General features: G+C 38.4%; 1 protein-coding gene across 1 annotated transcript in view; it reads right to left on the bottom strand.

The window, feature by feature from the left end:
- Window positions 1–2,376: 2,376 nt before the first annotated feature.
- LOC123761383 (dnaJ homolog subfamily C member 11) overlaps window positions 2,377–20,718 on the bottom strand; it is a 33,224-nt gene continuing 14,882 nt past the window's right edge. Inside the window, exons 7-12 of the mRNA XM_045747391.2 lie at window positions 19,501–19,708; window positions 16,697–16,813; window positions 12,465–12,656; window positions 6,035–6,142; window positions 4,703–4,832; window positions 2,377–2,547 (exon numbers count right to left, since the gene is read on the bottom strand). Of these exons, the coding sequence (XP_045603347.2) occupies window positions 2,392–2,547; window positions 4,703–4,832; window positions 6,035–6,142; window positions 12,465–12,656; window positions 16,697–16,813; window positions 19,501–19,708 (911 nt within the window). The 3' untranslated portion in view covers window positions 2,377–2,391. The remainder of the gene's footprint in view (window positions 2,548–4,702; window positions 4,833–6,034; window positions 6,143–12,464; window positions 12,657–16,696; window positions 16,814–19,500; window positions 19,709–20,718) is intronic.

The raw sequence follows: 20,718 nt of genomic DNA, 5'->3' as shown, positions 1-20,718 counted from the left end.
TCTAGTAGCCTTGATGGGGACAGGAAGCTGGCAGTTTGTTAAAGGCATCCCCCTCCATTGTTCTTAAGAATTTTTTCCAACTGGATTTTGGACTGGAGTAATGTCTTGGCATTTACAGCTTCATGTTTTGCTTGAACAAACATGAAATGTACTATAAAATGCAGCAGAAAAGACAGACTCCACACAGCTTCATATGTAGACACGATACAATAACTGGCTCAGGAGCCTATATAGGTATTGACAAAGTCAAGAAGCAGAACCAAAGAGTGTAAGGGACTTACCCCCAACCGACTCACACACTTGCTAATTCAGGAAGTACTACCCATCTTGTTCAGAAATTTATCACATCATATCGTTTCTTCTACCTGTTGAAAAGTTTACTCGACTCCCACTCAAACCATAATTAATGCACTGGAAAGGTGGAAGCAACAGGGGTTCATTACAGTTGTACTGTACGAGTGTTGTACTGAACTCGGTTCCAGTATAAAATAATAGTACTGTAGTCTTGTAGAGCAAGCCCATGCCTTTACTAAATCAAATTTGGTGCAGAAAAAGTAACAATCAAAAAAATATTTAAAACTTACCTTTATAATTGATTTTGACATAAAGAAAAAAAAAGCTTGTTATATTGTGTGCATAATAACAAAAATACAGTAACAAAATTGTAAACTTGGATGCAATGTAACTGTTTGCAGTGGAAGGAGCCCAGAACAATTATGTTTATTTAAGCAGGAGTGCTGTGACAAAAGTGTGATGGTGTGTCAGAATACTGTTTGCTTTTACACCATCCATAGTCAACCAGATCATGCAAAAATAGGCTGCTAGCAATAAGACATCGAATGTTATTCATCAACTTTATCTTCTCTTATTAGGCCACATTTAGATTATGAAGTTCAATTTTTATTACTGTACCATGAATTGGACACAAATTTACTTAAATGTGTACAAAAAAGTATAAGTAAATCTCAAAAAATTAGAAATAACCTCTTACCAAAAAAAAATATCAACAATGCTAATTTTACATTCTACACAAAGATAAAGAGTTGAGAATGCAAAACAATGTTTAGAAATTGGAAAAAGTTTTGATTCAGGGAAGATCAGGGTGAATACTCCTTCTTAAAAATAGTGTTGGTGATTATAGAACAGATTATCAAGTACAGTGGTACCTCAGCTTACGAATTTAATCTATTCCCAGAGACAGGTCGTAAACAGAAAATTCGTAAACCAAAGTATTTTCCCCATAAGAAATAATGTAAACTGAATTAATCCATTCCACACCCCCAAAAATATTAACTTCAAAGTCAATTTTATACCTAATTCACCCAAATCTTTAGAACTAAGTATGTACAAGTTAGTGCTTACCTTTATTGATTACTATGTATCTATTGATGACTATTGGCGTATGGAAGACGATGAGGAGGAGGGGAGAGGAGGAAAGGTGTTAGTGTACTCTCTTACACTTTGCAGGAGTACCACCAGGACCTGGTTGTGCCTCACTGCTTGCTTGTCTTACTAAGAATTTGTCTAAAGACACATTTTTTCCCCTACATTTTAACACTTGTCTGTAGCATTGTCATTTAAAAGGTCAATGCAACGGCCTGCTACTGTTTTATCTGGGCAAGTTTTCTCAACAAAACTTTGCAGTTCTTCTCATACTTCACACATTTTCTTAACGAGGAAGGGACATCCTCTACTGCCACTACTCAACTATTTCTTAGGTTGAACTTTACCACTGTCTTTCTTGGGACCCATGGCAAAATATATATGATTACTTTTATGTTCAAATACCCAAAATTCTGAAAAAACAATAAAATTCTTTACAAAGAATTCAGGCACGATTGTCACTAGGCAGGAGGCACTAGTAAACCGAGGCGTGGTCACCGTGCCACCACGAGCTATGTCGGCCATACACGTATCAACAAACTATGTTACCCGAGGCAAAGTTCGTAACCCAATTTGGATTGTACGAATAAATTGGGCTCATAACCCGAAAAGTTCGTAAAGAGGGGCATTCGTAAGCCGAGGTGCCACTAATATAAAAAATATAGGAACACTAGTACTCACCTAATTGTGCTAGCGGGGGTTGAGCTTTGTCTCTTTGGTCCCGCCTCTCAACTGTCAATCAACTGGTGTACAAATTCCTGGGCCTACTGGGCTCTATCATATCTACATTTGAAACTGTGTATGGAGTCAGCCTTTACCTCATCACTGCCTAGTGCATTCCATTTATTTAATCTACACTTGAAGAACTAGTGTTCTTCAAGTGTAGATTAGACATATATAGGGGCAAGTTTGGTTGGGTATAGTTAGGGGCTGCCCAGCATGGGGCCAAGAGAGCCTTCTGCAGTTTACTCTTATGCTCACTTTCTTCTGCAGAAAAGTGCAATGAACCTAGGTCTTAAAAGAATAATTACTTACACTGTTTGGTATCCTGAGCGATTCATTATCCTTGATTGTTACTTCATGAGTTACAGCATGAAACAGGTAACGAACAAACAGATTCTTTTCTTCTCCAGGGCAAGGATCATAAAAACCCGGAAGAGAACACTGTAAATATGAAAAAAAAGAGTAATATTAGTTCTAATTCTTTCACTAAGTGGATAAAGAGCAGTAGTACTGTAGTACTAAAGCACTATAAGCATGCACAATAAGACAGTACAATGAAATACAAAGCAACTGAGTTATTAAAAACAGAAAATATCTGGTGGAATAATTAAAGAAGTGATAAATACAGTATTTGAGTGAAGTGGTTGCCAACATTAATAACTCAAGATGGACCAGCCACTCAAAGCAAATAATGACGAATAACAAAGGTTACCAATGTATTGGTATCAGTACTGGTCAATGTCAGCAGGTATCCTTTTCTTGGGGGGAGGGGGATAATAGAGGGTGTACAGGAGTAGACGACTTCCAATATCACTGAACGTGTCTCTTAATGCCTACATTAAATGGGTATCAATAACTGTATATACTGTACAAGGATGGCCAACAAAAGAAATCTGAATTTTATCATTAAGACTTGTATATTGCAGGTCTGGCCCATTCTGAAATATGCAGTACAAGCACAGAGTTCTTATTTTACTAAACACAAAACAAAGCTAGAGAAAGTCCAGAAATATGTAATTAGACTACTACTAGAGTTGAGAGGAAAGAGTTATGAGGAAAGTAAAGGAATTAAACCTCACATCATTGGAAGACAAGTATAAGAGGAGACATGACTACAACATAAAATTCTCAGGAAAATTGACAGGGCAAACAAGGACATTACTATACAGAATGGGTGGTACATGACCAAGGAAGCACAGACGGAAACGAAGTATTCAAATTAGACATTAAAAAAGTTCAGTTTTATTATGCCAGAATAAGAAACATGAAATGTACTATAAAATGAAGTAGAAAAGACAGACTCCACACAGCTTCATATTTAGACACGACACAATAATTGGCTCAGGAACCTATATAGCAATTGACAAAGTCAAGAAGCAGAACCAAAGAGCCAAAACTCAACCAACATAAGCACACTTGAGTGCTCCTGTCCCAATCAACCCTAGCCACCAGCCTACCATGTTTCCATGTAATGACAACCCAACTAACACCAGCCCCCATTCATTCCTACCTCACCCACTCTCTTTCCCAATTACACTGTTCCACCCACCCCCTTCGTGCCCCAAGTTTGACGCCTGCCTAGTTGTGCATGTGGAGGCTGAGCTTCAGCTTTCTGGCCTTGTCTCTCATCTAGGTTTTAGTAGGATATCTTCAATGTGTTGCACCATATTTTGTACTTTGCAGGAATGGATCAACTCTTCTAAAACACTCACGGTTCTATTCAAAGTTTCAAACTCAACATGGAGGTAACGTAAGGCATCGTGCCCTGGTCTACTCCAAGACCTAGAAGCTATGCAAAACGGCTATAGATATTTTATTTTGTGTTATGAATCAGTAATCACTGCTGGGGAGTCCATTTAACATATGCAGTTGATGAGTCACAATAACGTGGCTGAAATATGTTGACTAAACCACACACACTAGAAATTGAAGAGACAAGATTTGAGAGACTAAGATTTCCATCTCCTCACCTCTCTCTCTCTTTCTTGCCTACTTAATGCCCTAGCCTCCCTCGTCTCATCACAATCGACTTGATAATGGTCCAGAATGGACTGAAACATCATCATCTCTTCAATTTCTAGTGTGTGGTTTGGTCAACATTTAACAGTATCATTTATTGGACTCCACAGGAATAGTTGTGTAATGATGATAATTAGTGTTAATAATTTACTTTATCATTGTTAACATTCATTGTTGACATTGACTGTTAAAACTTGTACAGTGATCTACTTAGAACTACAAATAACTGATATCAATAGGAATGATATTCACAAATATACTACTCTAAGGGACTCCCTTTGAGTGAACACAACAAAAGGAGTAATTTGGCAATACATAAGCAGTAACTTTAACTTAAACAGAATTATTTGTATGCTTAAGATGCAGTTCAAGTAGACAGTGGACCACAGGCTGCACACAGAAGAATGACAGGCTGCATGTTTGACACCTGCCTCTAATATAAGTAAGATTACTTTATTGTGTAATCAAAAGTTTTATTAATGGTGTAACTGTGTGTAGCCCACCAACCCTGATTCTTGTCTTGACAATCGAAACTTAACAATGTGATCATTTATGTAGGCTCTTAAGAAAAACCTACCTTAGATGAGTCTTGTAATATTAGTTTGGAGTCTTTAACCAAGCACTGTAGGGCAATAGTCACATCAACTACCTCAGGTGAGCCGCATTCCTCCTGCTCACCCTCCACCACTAGCTGTCCGTACCATGCTCTGACACAGGAGATAATGTTATGGCATTCTTATCCATCATTACAAATACAATAATAATAATAATAATAATAGCCCATTTATTAATATAATAATTATTATTATTATTAAAAATTGCACATAGCACACATTTTGTCTGAAATATATACAAGGTAACCATCATTTGCTGTTATTAAAAGTTTAGTGTCTCCTCGATGGCTGCCCTAAATATTCAGACACTAGATGGTGATGTTGCCAAAAATGGTCCACATTTTTTTTATTAGGACAGTGAGGGACTCAGAATTTTTTTCAAGATGGAGGAAGGTTAATGGAGGCCTCAGAAAGCAAATGGGAGCCCTCTGTATGTGCAGGGACTATTTTAAATATTTGATATATCTAATTCATATATATATATGATATACTGTATATGAATTCCAAGTACATCCAGGCAGTTAGACCAAAATCAATATTATATTATATAATAATATAAAAAACTGGAATTGCTGGTGAGCCAGAAGGGTTTCAATCCCAATTAGTCCACTTCAGCTTTGCACCACTGTACAGATTTGTTAATACTGTACCTACAACCTACTTTCATTATATTTTTTCCCAATTTTTTTTCTAAGCCGAAGCCTCCACACTCCACAAAAGTGGGGGAATGGTACTGTATTATGATAATTAAAATAATAATAATAATAATAATAATAATAATAATAATAATAATAATAATAATAAAAATGAAAGTACCTGTAGTATGAAAAGTTAACAGCAAGTGAAGAAATACTGTTCAGTGATTGATAAAAGAGCATGTAATATTATTCTGCTAATATTTAAACTATAACAGTACTGTAATATTACATTTTTAAAACAAAAAAATATTATTAAAATGTAGTACTGTACTACTCAATAATAAAAACCTTTAGGCAAACATCATCCTATGAATAAGAATGTAGTATCATTACAAGGCCAATATAAATCTTTCCGCAACATCCAAGGTGCATATTGTCATAAGTTCTACTCATGTTCACTAAACAGGAGTCTGATTTAGATGTAGCTTTTCAATCTTTTATTGTTATGGGGGTAAACAAATCTATATTTTTGTAAAGTCAATAAATTATGGTTCTGTTCATAATATTTAAATATTTGACATTAAGAAACCTTCTAAATATTTACATTAATACATATTTAAAATAAATAAATAAATTGTACAAGTGGTAAACACTTACTGTAGTATGACAAGACCTTTACGTGCCTCTTCCTGATCAACTATTCTTCTCACCGTTTCTCGCATCAGGTCCACAGCTGCCATGGCCTCTCGACGCTTCTCTAATAATCTTGATTTATAATAAGTCAACATATATATCTTGCTCACTTTTTACAATAAGACATTTGTTACTTTTTGTTCAAGATGTTTCAATATAAGCACAAAAAGTTTAGAGCATAGTGAAACACTTCTTCCCAAGCCAGCCACTCGGTTAATTCCCAAGCCAGAGCCTTATTCTTTATTCTTCCAACTGGAACCTAAGAGAAGGGGAACTCTCACTGTGAAGTGCTACTAAATTGCACAGGGGTCCAGAAAGGAGAGACTCTAGTGGGGGACCCCACAATTGTAACTCTACTACCTAGAAAGGGGTGCACAAAACAAATAGGCTCTAGTCAACTTGTTACCCAATCATGACAATGCTCTTTACAAATGGTCTTATCATGTAGCTGGCGAGAGGCGCCAATCTCAATCCTCCACCAAGCAACTACTTGCATAAAAAAAAACAAAATAAACCAGTACACAATAACCCATAGCAATCATTGCAATTGTGAGGGAAACAAATAATTTGCTAACTAATGGTTGTTAACTAGCTGCTATTCCAACTGCTATTAGATGGTAGCATGGGCCATAATAGAATCTGTGAAATAGGTAGACCTCACTTGAAGATCAGAAATTCAAGCACACATAGAGAAGATGGGAAAAAAAGTAGGGGAATAGAAATAACCAAGGTAAAGGCATTTAAAGGAGCATTTCATTATGATCTACACTTTTCTGAGAAAGGGCCCCCCCCCCTTCCTTTGTTGCTTCTCAAGTCACCTACAAAAGGAAGACCACTATCACAAGGGAGCCCCTAAGGAGGGAAAGTTTACCAGAGCCAAAAGAATGGCACCAGATGGAGCCACAAGAAAGAGGAGAACCAAATCACTTGGATCCCATAGGCACCCCTGGGCTGACAAGCATCCCAAGGTCACACCTGCAGGGGAAGAGGGCATACTTTCCTAGGAAAGGTTTGTGGTGGAGGGGCTATTCATCTCAAGACACCAACAGCCAACAACACAAAATGAAAAAGCTGCACACACTGCCTGTGAAAGCACAGAAAAGACCCCCTACTTAACAGAGAGGAGTCCCTGTTTGACAAAGCTAATAGCTGGAAAAACAGGAGCAGCCCAAGAAAAAATAAGGAAAAGCTTGCCAACCAAGGGAAGGCAGGGACCAGAAAGAGAAGGGCCCAGACCAGACAGACAGTACCTAACTCAATAGGAACAACACCAGTCTGTCTGATATGAGAAGGATATGATCAAGGAGTATGTGAGGAACACAACACAACACAAACACCAACACAAAGTGACAAGCTGATCCCTAGGAAACACTGAAGCAATACTTATACTGGAAACGGGGAACTGCACAACTCCAACCCCAAAAATAAGGTCACATGACTGGGTTTGCTTTACTCCTAGGCAGCAAAATGGAACCATGAAATCTCAGAAAAAAATCCTTGGGTATGTCACCCAATACTCTTAGACAGGCCAGCCCTGAAAGCATAACTGAACCAAGACCCCCAATACCTCAAAGGAAGGAAAAACACACACTTTCAGCATAGACGGAGGAGGCTGAATGTACCACAATGGATCATATGCCTTCAGACAAAACCCAAATGGGGAAGTCACCAAAGCTCAAGTGACCAGCCCTGGACTACATGTGCACACACTAAAAATCTGAGAGCCAGAAGCAGAGAAGAGATCCTGGAAACCCAACACCATCCACAACAAGAAAAAACATATGATGAAACTTTAATATTGAGAGTGGTAATTAGAGTACTGGGTATAAATGACTAGGATATAAGACAAAGAGTTAGAACTCACTCCCCCATAGTCAGTCATAGATAAGCACCGACAGGCAAGCACCACAGAGGCCAGCCATGCAGGACCCACAGGAGGAACACAGATAAGAGAAGCCCATTTCAAAGCCCATATGCAATGATAAGTGCACAAGCCCTGAAAGAAGGCACACCCAACTATGGACACACACACACAAGTACAATGGAGGTCACAGTAGACATCTGGGATAAACCCAACATTCCATCCAGCAATTTAAGGTGAACATGGCAGTAACAGGTGCCAAAGACCAGTCTTCATACATTACCACACCAACCAGCAGAGCCACAAGTCAGTGCTTGGGGTATAATATACAGGGGTACAAGGATGGTAGTCAGGGGGCATGAATACAAGTCATGGGTATGCAGTATAAGACAGGTGTGCCCCTAAGTAATACAGAGCACCAAGGAGGATGACACCACTGAAGTACAAGCGGGGGACTTTGAAAAACCAAGAATTAACAGAAAGTGTAAAGGCTTCAGAGTAACCAAGGCAGGTGCCTAAGCCAGAAAAATACCAACTGGAGCCTAAGAGAAGGGGAACTCTCACTGTGCAGTGCTACTAAATTGTACAGGGGTCCAGAGAGTAGAGGCTCCAGTGGGGGACCCCACATTTGTAACTTCACTACCTAGAAAGGGGGTGCAACCATCAGTGGCAGTCAAGTGGGAGTATTTCAAGTGAGAGGAGCTCCAAATAGTGCAGTCTGGAGACCAGCACCAATTTATGCAAGATGAACCCAGATAGGCACAGAGCTCTAGGGCCATGCATCTGGCAACTGCCTCTTTCCCTGGAATTTCTCAAAAAAAACTATTTAAAGCCGCCAAATTTTCTAAACCAGGCCAAAAGTCCTAAGACAAACTTGGCAGCAAGAAGCTTGCACTTGCTGTACACTAACCAAATCAAATCACAAAATGGATGGAGCAAATACTATGGACAAACTTTTTCTTTTTTATTGGAGAAAACTATGGGGGCAAACACAAAAACAAAGGTCATATTTACACCCCTTTAAGCTATACTTAGTTAAGAGGCACTGCCAAGGAGTGATACAAATCAAGAGGAGTGAAATTAACCAGTTAAAACACACACAGATCAGCATCAAGGAAAAGAACTCTGAAAGTTTATGATCACTGACAATTAGTCAGGGATGACAGCCCTGAAACCAAGCTGAAGTAGATAAAAATAGCCAGATACATGTGAATGAAAGAGTTACCATATAGTGACTTGAACACTTAAAAAATAGCAACCCCAATACAGAGACAAACATCTCAAGAAACATCCAACTACACTTAATTTTGCCCCTGGAGAGATGAGGTTGACAATAAGGCAATAAGTGAGGTCTCCATGCTCCCCCCCAAAAAGGTCATTTTTTTTATACCAATAATAATAAAAAAAAAATTATATTATTTTGTATAGGGTAGGATGGAAGGCTGTTGTTGATGCTGTGGGTGTGAAGCAAATTATATTTTGAATTATCATTTCAATCATAGCCTTTGGGACTTTTTTTTTTTTTTTGTCTGAGTACTCTATGGGCAGCTCCCTATTACTCGGCCAGCCACACCCAAACTAAACCACAAATATTTGATATTCAGTACCTTCCTCCCTTGGGTAAAAGTGACCATGTCTTTTTGGGAATAAAGTATGCAATGCATTATAATCTGGAAGAAAATAAGGAGGTTGAAGCAGTTGAAAAACCTGACTTCAGGAGAGGACATTATGGCGACCTTAGAAAAAAATTTTAGTGAGTATAATTGGACAGTCTTGTTGCTAGGGAAGGAAGTGAATGAGATGTATGTCAAGTTTTGTGAAATATATGATAAAGGCACAAAAAAATTTATACCAAAACAGAGATGCAGAACTAGGAAACAGGATTGGTTCAATAGAAATTGTGAGAGGGCCAGAAACCAAAGGACACAAAAATGGAATCAATACAGGAAGAGGCCAAACCCCCAAACATACCAGCGATACAAAGATGCGAGAAACAACTACACGACAGTGAAGAGAGAGAGGCAGAAAGAAATTTTGAAAAAGGGATTGCAGACAAATGTAAAACAGAACCAGGTCTATTCTATAAATTCATAAACAACAAATTGCAGGTAAAAGATAATATTCAGAGGTTGAAAATGGGAAATAGATTCACGGAAAATGAAAAGGAAATGTGTGAAACATTAAAAGAAAAGTTCCAAAGTGTGTTTGTACAAAATGAAATCTTCAGGGAACCAGACACAATAAGAATTCCAGAGAACAACATAGAGCACATAGAGGTGTCTAGAGACGAAGTGAAAAAAATGCTCAAGGAGCTAAGCAAGAACAAAGCAGTTGGTTCAGATGGAGTTTCACTATGGGTTCTGAGAGAATGTGCACCTGAGCTCAGCATTCCAATTCAACTGATTTTTCAGGTATCCCTGTTTACAGGAGTTGTAGCTGATGTGTGGGAAAAAGGCTTACATAGTTCCAATCTACAAAAGTGGAAGCAGGGAAGACCCCCTTAATTATAGACCTGTATCATTGACAAGTGTAAAAGTTGAAATATTGGAAAAAATAATTAAAACTAAATGGGTAAAACACCTGGAGAAAAACGATATAATATCAGACAGACAATATGGTTTTCGATCTGGAAGATCCTGTGTAACGAACTTACTCATTTTTTATGATCGAGCCACAGAGATTTTACAGAAAAAGAGATGGTTGGGTTGACTGCATCTATCCGGACCTAAAAAAGGCTTTCGACAGAGTTCCCCATAAGAGGTTGCTCTGGTAACTGGAACATATTGGAAGGGTGACAGGTAAGCTAACATGGATGAAAAATTTCCTGACAGAAAAATGAGGGCCGTAATCAGAGGCAAGGTATCGGATTGGAGGAATGTCATGAGTGGAGTACCACAGGGTTCAGTTCTTGCACCGGTAATGTTCATTGTCTACATAAACGATCTACCAGTGGGAATACAGAATTATATGAACATGTTTGCTGATGATGCTAAGATAATAGGGAAGATAAGAAACCTAGATGATTGTCATGCCCTTCAAGAAGACCTGGACAAAATAAGTATATGGAGCAACACTTGGCAAATGGAATTTAATGTGAATAAATGCCATGTTATGGAATGTGGAATTGGAGAACATAGACCCCACACAACTTATAAATTATGTGAGAAATCTTTAAAGAATTCTGACAAAGAAAGGGATCTAGGGGTGGTTCTAGATAGAAAACTGTCACCTGAGGACCACATTAAGAACATTGTGTGAGGAGCCTATGCTACACTTTCTAACTTCAGAATTGCTTATAAATACATAGGTGGAGAAATACTAAAGAAATTGTTCACGGACTTTTGTTAGGCCAAAGCTGGAATATGCAGCGGTTGTATGGTGCCCATATCTTAAGAAGCACATCAACAAACTGGAAAAGGTGCAACGACATGCCACTAAGTGGCTCCCAGAACTGAAGGACAAGAGCTACGAGGACAGGTTAGAGGCATTAAATATGCCAAAACTAGACGACAGAAGAAAAAGAGGCGATATGATCACTACGTTCAAAATAGTAACAGGAATTGATAAAATTGATAGGGAAGAATTCCTGAGACCTGGAACTTCAAGAACAAGAGGTCATAGATTTAAACTAACGAAACAAAGCTGCCGGAGAAATATAAGAAAATTCACTTTTGTAAACAAAGTGGTAGACGGTTGGAACAAGTTAGGTGAGAAGGTGGTGGAGGCCAAGACCATCAGTAATTTCAAAGCGTTATATGACAAAGAGTGCTGGAAAGACGGGACACCACGAGCGTAGCTCTCATCCTGTAACTACACTTAGATAATTACATAGAAATGCTTGCTTCTTTCTCCTAAAACTTGCCATCATTTTCTCTATAAAAGCAGAAAACCATTTTAAAAAATGTTATCAATTGCAGACAGTGAGGAAGACGTGTCATAACAATAACGTCGTGGAAGGGTCAACAGTGACGAGTGGTTTTCCTTAGCATTCCAATAATGTGTTGCATGGAGTGTTCAAGTCACTGATCTGTTCTTTATTATGATATCATGCAGTTGCCTGGCGATGCATCGAGATATTCTTTACCTCAGCCTCTCCAGAATTATGCAACAAGACCATTACAAAGACACTTGCCATCATGGGGTAATAAGGTGACTAGTGCATGTATATTATATCCTGGCTGGACAAAGAGGCTCTGGCTGGGGATGTAATCCAGGAAACCAAGCAAAGGAAAATAGTGTAAATTATGCTCAAATATACAAAAGACTAAATTATTTAAAGTTAGCAATAAATTAATAATATAAGCAGCAGAATAATTAATCCCTAACAAGTAATTAATCATAACAGTACATTAGCAAAGCTAAATGAATAATAAACTATGTGCATGTGCAAAGTTTTTTGTCAAAATACAGAAATAATTAAATTGGGATGATAACGTAGAGCAACTATCACAAACACCACTTCCTAATTATAAAGTTCTTTGGTTCATTTTATACACAACACAAAACAGAAAATAAAATTTAGTAGTTATTTACCTGCTTCTGTTTGATTCTCGCTGCTTAAACAGATCAGCCTGTTTTTGTTTCCTCAGATAGGGATGAATTATGAGCTTTTGTATGGCTAACCAACTCATAAGAGGTACCAGTGTTCCATATATTATTGGTGCTGGCATAATTTCCTCGCACAGCATTATAGTAGCCGCATACGTCTGAGATGCCCGATGTAGCCTGCGATCAATAGTTAAAACAAGCAATACATAATGGATTTATACTAGTGAACATACTAGTGAATTTATTTAAACAAGTTGGTATTCCTGCGAGGCTACTCAATTTGGAGACAGGATAAAGTAAATAGGAAATGTGGAGGTGTTGCTGATCTGGTGAAAGAATAACTAAAGGTAGATAAATTAATACTAAAAAACTCACAAAAATAGGATAAAAACCCACACTTGTGCATTTGTGAAATTTATGTAAGGAATTTACACCAAGTCTTTACGCCAAGGAATTTATGCCAAGACTGTGTGCTTTGTCAAGCTTCGAATGTGTGATTAGGACAAGACTTAGACATTGAGATTTAAGTCTTGTCCAAATCACAAACTCAGACCTTGACAAAGCACTCAGGAGAGTGCAAAAGACTTCCTTGCATAAATTTCACAAAAAACACAAGTGTGGGTTTTTACCCTATGTTATTATGTCTGTGAGAAGACATAACCAATATTAATTCACAAAATGTTGACAATGTCATTGGAGATCTGTAATCAGGTTAATAAGTTGATAATCATTACTGCTTAGAGTCCACCAGGAAAGAAAGCAGCGACATGACAAATAAGAGGGTCTTATAATGACCACAAGAAAGATTTAGTGAGAATAGACAAAGTTAATTCATGATTGTTGGTACAGTACTTGGTTACTTGGAGTTCAACACGAGCAAATGTAAAGTGATGGAAATGGGATTAGATAGGAGGCTAAAGGGACAGTACACAATGAAGAGAAACTACCTACCTGTGACAATTCGAGAAAGAGACCCGGGTGTGGGGAATGGGGGCACAATTGAGTGGACAGAACTCTGGGGTTGTAGTTCTAAGGGCCCAGGTTCAATCCCCGGCAGAGGCAGAAACAAATGGGCAGAGTTTCTTTCACCCTGATGCCGCTGTTCATCTAGCAGTATATAGGTATCTGGGGGTTAGATAGCTGCCACTGGCTGTTTCCTGGGGATGTGTATGTGTGTGTGTGTGTGTGTGTGTGTGTGTGTGTGTTGTAGAGAAATATATGTAGTAGACATAATAGAGGAAAAATAAATTAGTTAGAAAGGCAGGGTCCAAGAGCTAATAGCTTGATTTTTCAGATACAAATAGTAAATACAAATAGAGTAGTATATTCACACACAAAGGAGGCACTAGATGACAAAGGAGAGGGCCTCATAATGGTCATGAGAGAGATTATAGTCAAATCAGAAAAGATAAATCACGATTGTTGGTACTGGAGGACTTCAACTTGACAGCATTAGTCTGGGAGGCCTACGAAGCAAGAATGGAGAACATTTGGACAGGCAGATTTGTAAACCTCATTCTGGAGACATTTGTGTATCAACACGTCAAGCAGGCCACCAGAATGAGGGAAGGGGATGTTCCATCAATACTGGATCTAATATTCACCAGGAAAGAAGAGATTTGACATCTAGTACCCTTCACTCTCATTCTTTTCCTTGGGAAGGTGTGATCACGTCCTGCTGGAAATTAAATATTATTTGCGATATAATCTAGAAACAGACATTGAAATAGTTGGAAAACTCTATTTCAATAGAGGACACTACCGGGAACTTGGAAAATTCTTTAATGAGTTTAATTGGACAGACTTGTTGCTAGGTAAAGAGGTAAATGAGATGTATGCCAAATTTTGTGAAATATACGATGAAGGTACACAAACATTCATACCAAAACGGAGATGCAGGACCAGAAAACAGGATTGGTTCAACAGAAATTGTGAGAGAGCCAGATAGGAAAAGACAAGAATATGGGTTCAATATAGGAATATACTTAGCCTCCAAATATATCAGCACTACAAGCAAGCAAGAAACAATTACACAGCAGTGAGGAGAGAAGCAGAAAGGAACTTTGAGAAAGGTATAGCGCACAAATGTAAAACAGATCAAGGCCATTTCTATAAATTCATTAAACCAAGCTACATGTAAATGATAAAATCCAGAGATTGAGATCGGAGAACAGGACTACTGAGAATGAAAAAGAAATTGAGACACTAAATGAACAGTTCCATAGTGTGTTTGTATAAAATGAGGATTTCAGAGAGCTGGACCAAATGCCAATTCCCAAGCACACCATAGAGATTTCCCAAGATAAAGTTGAAAAATTACTCAAGGGGCTAGGAAGAAATAAAACAGTTGGACCTCATGGAGTTTCACCTTGGGTGCTGCAAGAATGTGCAACTGAACTGAGCATTTCACTCCAAGTAATATTCAAGACATCCTTCTGCACAGGAATCTTAGCAAATATATGGAAAAAGGTAAACATACTACAATCTATAAAAATGGTAGTCGAGAGGAACCCCTATATTATAGATACAGATCACTAACAAGTGTGGTAGACAAAACACTAGAAACAATAGTTAAAGCAAAATGGATTGAACACCTGAAGAGTAATGACATAATAACACGGACAGTCGGTATGGTTTTTGAACAAGACGTTCCTGTGTAACAAATCTACTTAGTTTTTATGAGAGCCACAGAAATAATACAGGAAAGAGGTGGCTGGATTGACAATGTCTATTTGGACCTAAACAAGGCTTTTGACAGAATCCCACACAAGAGGCTGTTTTGGAAACTGGAACATGCTGGAGGGGTGACGGGAAGACTTCTGATATGGATGAAAAATTTTCTAACTGACAGACAGATGAAGGCGATATCAGACAATGTATCTGACTGGAGGAGTATTACTAGTGGAGTACCACAGGGTTCACTTCTTGCACCAATAATGTTCATCGTCTACATAAACGATCTACCAGAAGGAATACAGAATTATATAAACATGTTTGCGGATGATGCTAAGATACTGGGGAAGATAGGAGATGCAGACAATTGTAATGCCCTTCAAATCAATCTAGATAAAATAAGTGCTTGGAGTGTCAAGTGACAAGTGGAATTCAATGTGAATAAATGGTATGTTATGGAATGTGGAATCTGAGAAAATAGACCACACACAACTTACAAATTATGTGGAAAGGAATTACAGAACTCTAATAAAGAACGAGACCTAGGGATGGTTTTAGATAGTATGTTGTTGCCAGAGGAACACAAAGAACATTGTGAGAGGAGCGTATGTGTCTCTTTGCAACTTCAGACTTGCTTTTAATTTACATGGATGGTGAAATACTGGAGAAATTTCATGAACTTTGCCAGATCAAAATTGGAATATGTGGGAGTTGTATGGTTATCTTCTTGAGATGAGGTTATCTTGAGATGATTTCGGGGCTTTAGTGTCCCCGCGGCCCGGTCCTCGACCAGGCCTCCACCCCCAGGAAGCAGCCCGTGACAGCTGACTAACTTCCAGGTACCTATTTACTGCTAGGTAACAGTGTATGGTGCCCATATCTCAAAAAGCTCATCAATAACTGGAAAAGCTGCAAAGGCATGCTACAAAAATGGCTTCCGGAATTGAAAAACAAGAGTTACAAGGTGAGGCTAGAGGCATTAAATATGCCTAAACTAGAAGATAGAAGAAAAAGAGGTGATATGATCACAACTTACAAAATAATAACAGGAATGGACCAAATTGACAAGAGGAATTCCTGAAACCAGCAACTTCATGAACAGGGGATTCTGACTCAAGCTAAGGAAACAAAGGTGGTGAAAAAATAATAGAAAGATTTCTTTTGCAAACAGTGGTAGAACAAGCCAAGTGAAGTGGTGGTGGAGGCCAAAACCGTCAGTAGTTTCAAAGCATTATATGACAGAGTATTGGGAAGATGGGACACCACGAGCATAGCTCTCATCTTGTAACTACACTTAGGTAATTATAATAGAACAGGAAACAAAAGTGCCAAAAAGATACTAAAAAAAATTATTTTGCAATCAGAGTGGTAGACGATTGGAACAAGTGAGAAAGTAGTCAAGACCAAAAACCGTCAGCAGTTTCAAAGTTTTATATGACAAAGAATGCTGGGAAGAAAGGACACCACAAGCATAGCTCTCATCCAGTAACTACACATAGGTAATTACACACACACACACATGCCAATAACTTAAGAATACCTACTTTATTTTGAGTTGAACACCTGTGGGCACACCAAGTGCTAGAGATGCAGCAAGAGAGCTGTTTTGAGAAACTTTCTTTTCTGCTCCATACTCTAATATCGCTCCAAATGTGCCAGCCCTGGAAATGAAATCCAAGATAGAAATTAGAACACTGAGTTAATGGCAATTGCACAAATTAAAAGCAAGGAATTTAATGCATATACCTATTTACATTTAATTTTTTAATTTTTTTTAGAAAATTGAGGGAGAAATTAGGCAAAGACATGCAAGAAGGATTGTAAGATGTAGCTGAATGATATTTATTAACTTGGTAAAAGTACATGACACAGTAAAACCTGGACAGTTTATTTAGAGTTATGATTATACTTATGATCGTATGTGTAGTTCACGGAATATTATTATCCTTTAAAGTGCAGTTCTTGTCATACGTTGTTCCACAGAGGAATGCAGTTATAATTATAAGTTGATTTTACTTATCACCCACTTTTGTACAAGTGTGAATGTTTATATTATGTTTATATTACATATATGTTGAATACAATGGAGTTAACCTAGATCCATTAAATAAATCATCTGTCCATTTCTAATTGCTTACATGTAATAAGGTTATCCGGTACTGTGGCCAGCAATTATCATCAAATCCCAATTTGGTCTTTCATGCCAGTGTTTGAATCTACTGTATTTCTGAATGACCTTCCCAGACAGAATAGCAGCATATGAGTGTATCATGTGTATAAGCAAGCTGTGTCAAGATCTGTGTGCAATATAGGTATATAGTACTTATTTTATTGTAGGCCTATGCACAGTACTCGATCACTTGTCAATTATACATAAATTGAGTTATTCCCCACACATTGTTGTTTCACTTTAGTTTACACTAACAAAAATAATCTAATTTGAATATCAGACCCCTCACCCCTACGTGATGAGTTAGCAAACTGGGTATCATGTATCATTGGACCCGATGACTTCCCACCCAGTTATCTCCTGATGAGCACAAAACCAGAAAAAAGACTGAGGTATTTATGTGTTTTAAATATTTCCTTAATTTTTGCATGCAATATATAACAGTATAACAAATAACTATTTTGATTTTTTCACACAGGCAGAGTTAAATACTGTTAAGAACTTATTTACAAAGTTTGCCATGTGTTAATATAATAATATATTGAGTGATGGGTTAGAAATTAATTTAGTACATCACACCTGCATAAAGTCTCCATGGTTAAATGACGTATCATGATGTATAAATTAAGTGTCATGATGTAATGAAACATCTTTTTCTGGTGGGTCACTCAATAGCTCCTCACAGATGACACTAGACAACAACCTAGATTACCCTGTGGTCGACCACCTTATCCATGCGCTGCTGATCTGGAACATGTCCAACAACCACATGAAAGAAGGAAATAAGAGAAGATGGGGAGCTACTGAGCAGCCCCACCAAAAGGGTCTTTTCAATTCATTCAACACTTGATATCACAGAGGCCATCTCTCCCACAACACCTCAACAAAGCAAGTTGGCTTTTCTGAGAGGAAAACAAAGAATAATAAAACAGAAGGGTGAGCACTAAATACTTGCCATGAACATTTTGGCAAATAAAACCATGACAGGAAACTTTCACATATCATAAGTTGGGAAAAACAGTCAATTGGCTAAACTGAATCAACCTCTAGCTGATCAAATGAGAGAGCGCCCCAAGAAGCAAGGAACGTGAGAGGCAAGGTTGACAAACAGCAATGACCCACACAGCACAAGTAGCATACAAATAATACTGCACTGTTGACCACAGGGCAGAGTGTATGAAGCACCCTTGGCTGGACAAACCAGGTATTGAAGGAGATAAAAATTAAAATCCAGGTCTGAAGAAACAAACTTTGCCTCCAGAGAAGATCATGAAACTCCGTAGCCTGCCAGCCATTAGAAAGAGCCATCATAAAAAATGGAACCTCCACTAAGGGAGTAACATGCAAGCCCAAGATGATATATAAAAGGGCTCACGAACACATTAAGCATACCTGGAGAGGGTCTCACGAGTTCTACTCCCTGAGCCCGGTCTGGGGCCAGGCTCGACAATTAGTAACAAGCAGCAGCACGAGTGACCATCAATGACTAAAAACACATTCATACTCAGGAAAGTTGCACACACCTGTGCCAGCCCCAGGGACGAGGGATATCTACCAGCTAGACATACACAAATGAGCAAGTAGACCAGGCAAATGATGTGTGTCTTGGCACAAACATCAACCCCTAACCTGAACTTTTCAGCAAGGAAAAGCATCTGCAGCCACAGGCAATACCAATACCCAACCCAAATGTACCTCTCAGTTTAGGCATCAATCACAAAGAGGACAGAACCTGGCATGACTGCCACACAAACGTACAGCTAACTACTCCCCTGCAACAGGCCTTGCTGTTGAGGGCAAACTAATGCTCCATGTAGCTCATAAATATCCTAGATAAGTTTGATGCTGAAACATTCTCTGAGCCCAATCTGATCATTTATATTACTTGATTCATATTAGGTCTTACCATGCTGGACAAAAAAAGAGAAGAAAATACACTAATGAGATAAAAGAGTTATTACAAAGAACTTATAAAATGGAAAAGACTCGGAAGAAAAATTAAGATAACCTCGATACAATTTCAAGCAAAAAAGTAACCAATTAATAGATGAAGAGGCAGCTTAGTAGCAGGTGCTTGGCTGTGCAAGTACATCTAGGTGATTATACCACTTTCTCAAAACATTTTAATAATGTACTGTATATCAAATTAGAAAAATTAAAACCAGTGTGTATACTTACTTTCCAGTTAGTTTTACTTTAGATTCCTGGTCTGGCATTTTGTGAGTATAAGAGAGGGCTGCATAGGTGTGTGGTATACCAATGTAAGCAGAAAATACAATATGCTGGGTGGGAGTATCACGTATAATCATTGTATTCATGCCGCTCTGCATCCCGGCCTTCCATGTTAGATATCCCACGGTGTGCTTGTCTAATTGGTTTGCCAGAGCTTTAAAAAGAACAAAAATTTTATTAAACATATTATATATATTTAGTATGTTTATGTTTGTATATAAGTAAATGAATGTATGAGCAGTGTGTGAATGTGTAAAGTGAGTCTCTAATTAATAAAGTATGCTCATGGTGTTCCGTCTTCCCAATGCTCTATCATGACACTTTGAAAGTACTGTACTGATGATTTTGGCATTTACTGCCTTCCCTGGAAACACAAACTGAAACTGTCTCTATTTTCCGCTTGTTACAACTTGCAATAAAGTTGTTACATCTTGGCTTAACGTGTTTATGGCGTATTAGAACGTTGTTACAACTTGCTATATTGGTTGTTATAATTGGTTAGGAGGTGTTAAAACTTGTTCGAATGTTCTACCAACGTCGTAGTTTCAGTGTGTGTTTGGTGGGTTCGCACTTGACTTGTACCAACCGTCTACCACTATTTGCAAGGGAGAGCTTTCTAATACTTTTTTCCTTAGCTTGAATCTATGGCCTCTTGTTCTTAAAGTTATAAGTTTCAAGAATTCCTATGTCAATTTATCAATTCCTGTTACTATTTTGTATATACTGTTCATATCACCTCATTTTTTTTTCTATCTTCTAGCCTTAGCATATTTAAGATCTCTAGCCTCTCCTTATAGCTCTTGTTTCTTAGTTTGTTGCACACGAAACGTTGCTACCGAAAACCAAACTGCTAAACAGAACCCCCAAGTCTGAAAACAAGCAAACAAGCATGACGTCACACCCACCGCCGCGCTGCTTTTCTGCGCAGCTCCTCCCCTCCCTGGGATGGGGACCTAGCGGGGGACCACCAAAATAACAGAGGGTGGACAATGGACCAAGGGGCAGAGGGTGGACCAAGGGGCAGACCCTTTCCCCACCAGGCAACAACAACAAAAAAAAAAAACGCACAATGTCTCCAGGAGGAACAGAACAGGCCGCTGTGATAATGGGAGACAAGCTGCACAGTACCTTGCGCCCCTACCAGCGACGATACTACCTCCTACC

The sequence above is a fragment of the Procambarus clarkii genome, chromosome 7 (genome assembly GCF_040958095.1).
Source record: "Procambarus clarkii isolate CNS0578487 chromosome 7, FALCON_Pclarkii_2.0, whole genome shotgun sequence".
Taxonomy (NCBI): domain Eukaryota; kingdom Metazoa; phylum Arthropoda; class Malacostraca; order Decapoda; family Cambaridae; genus Procambarus; species Procambarus clarkii.
The sequence above is the reverse complement of the archived record's forward strand: the minus strand, read 5'-3'. Positions and strand labels throughout refer to the sequence as shown.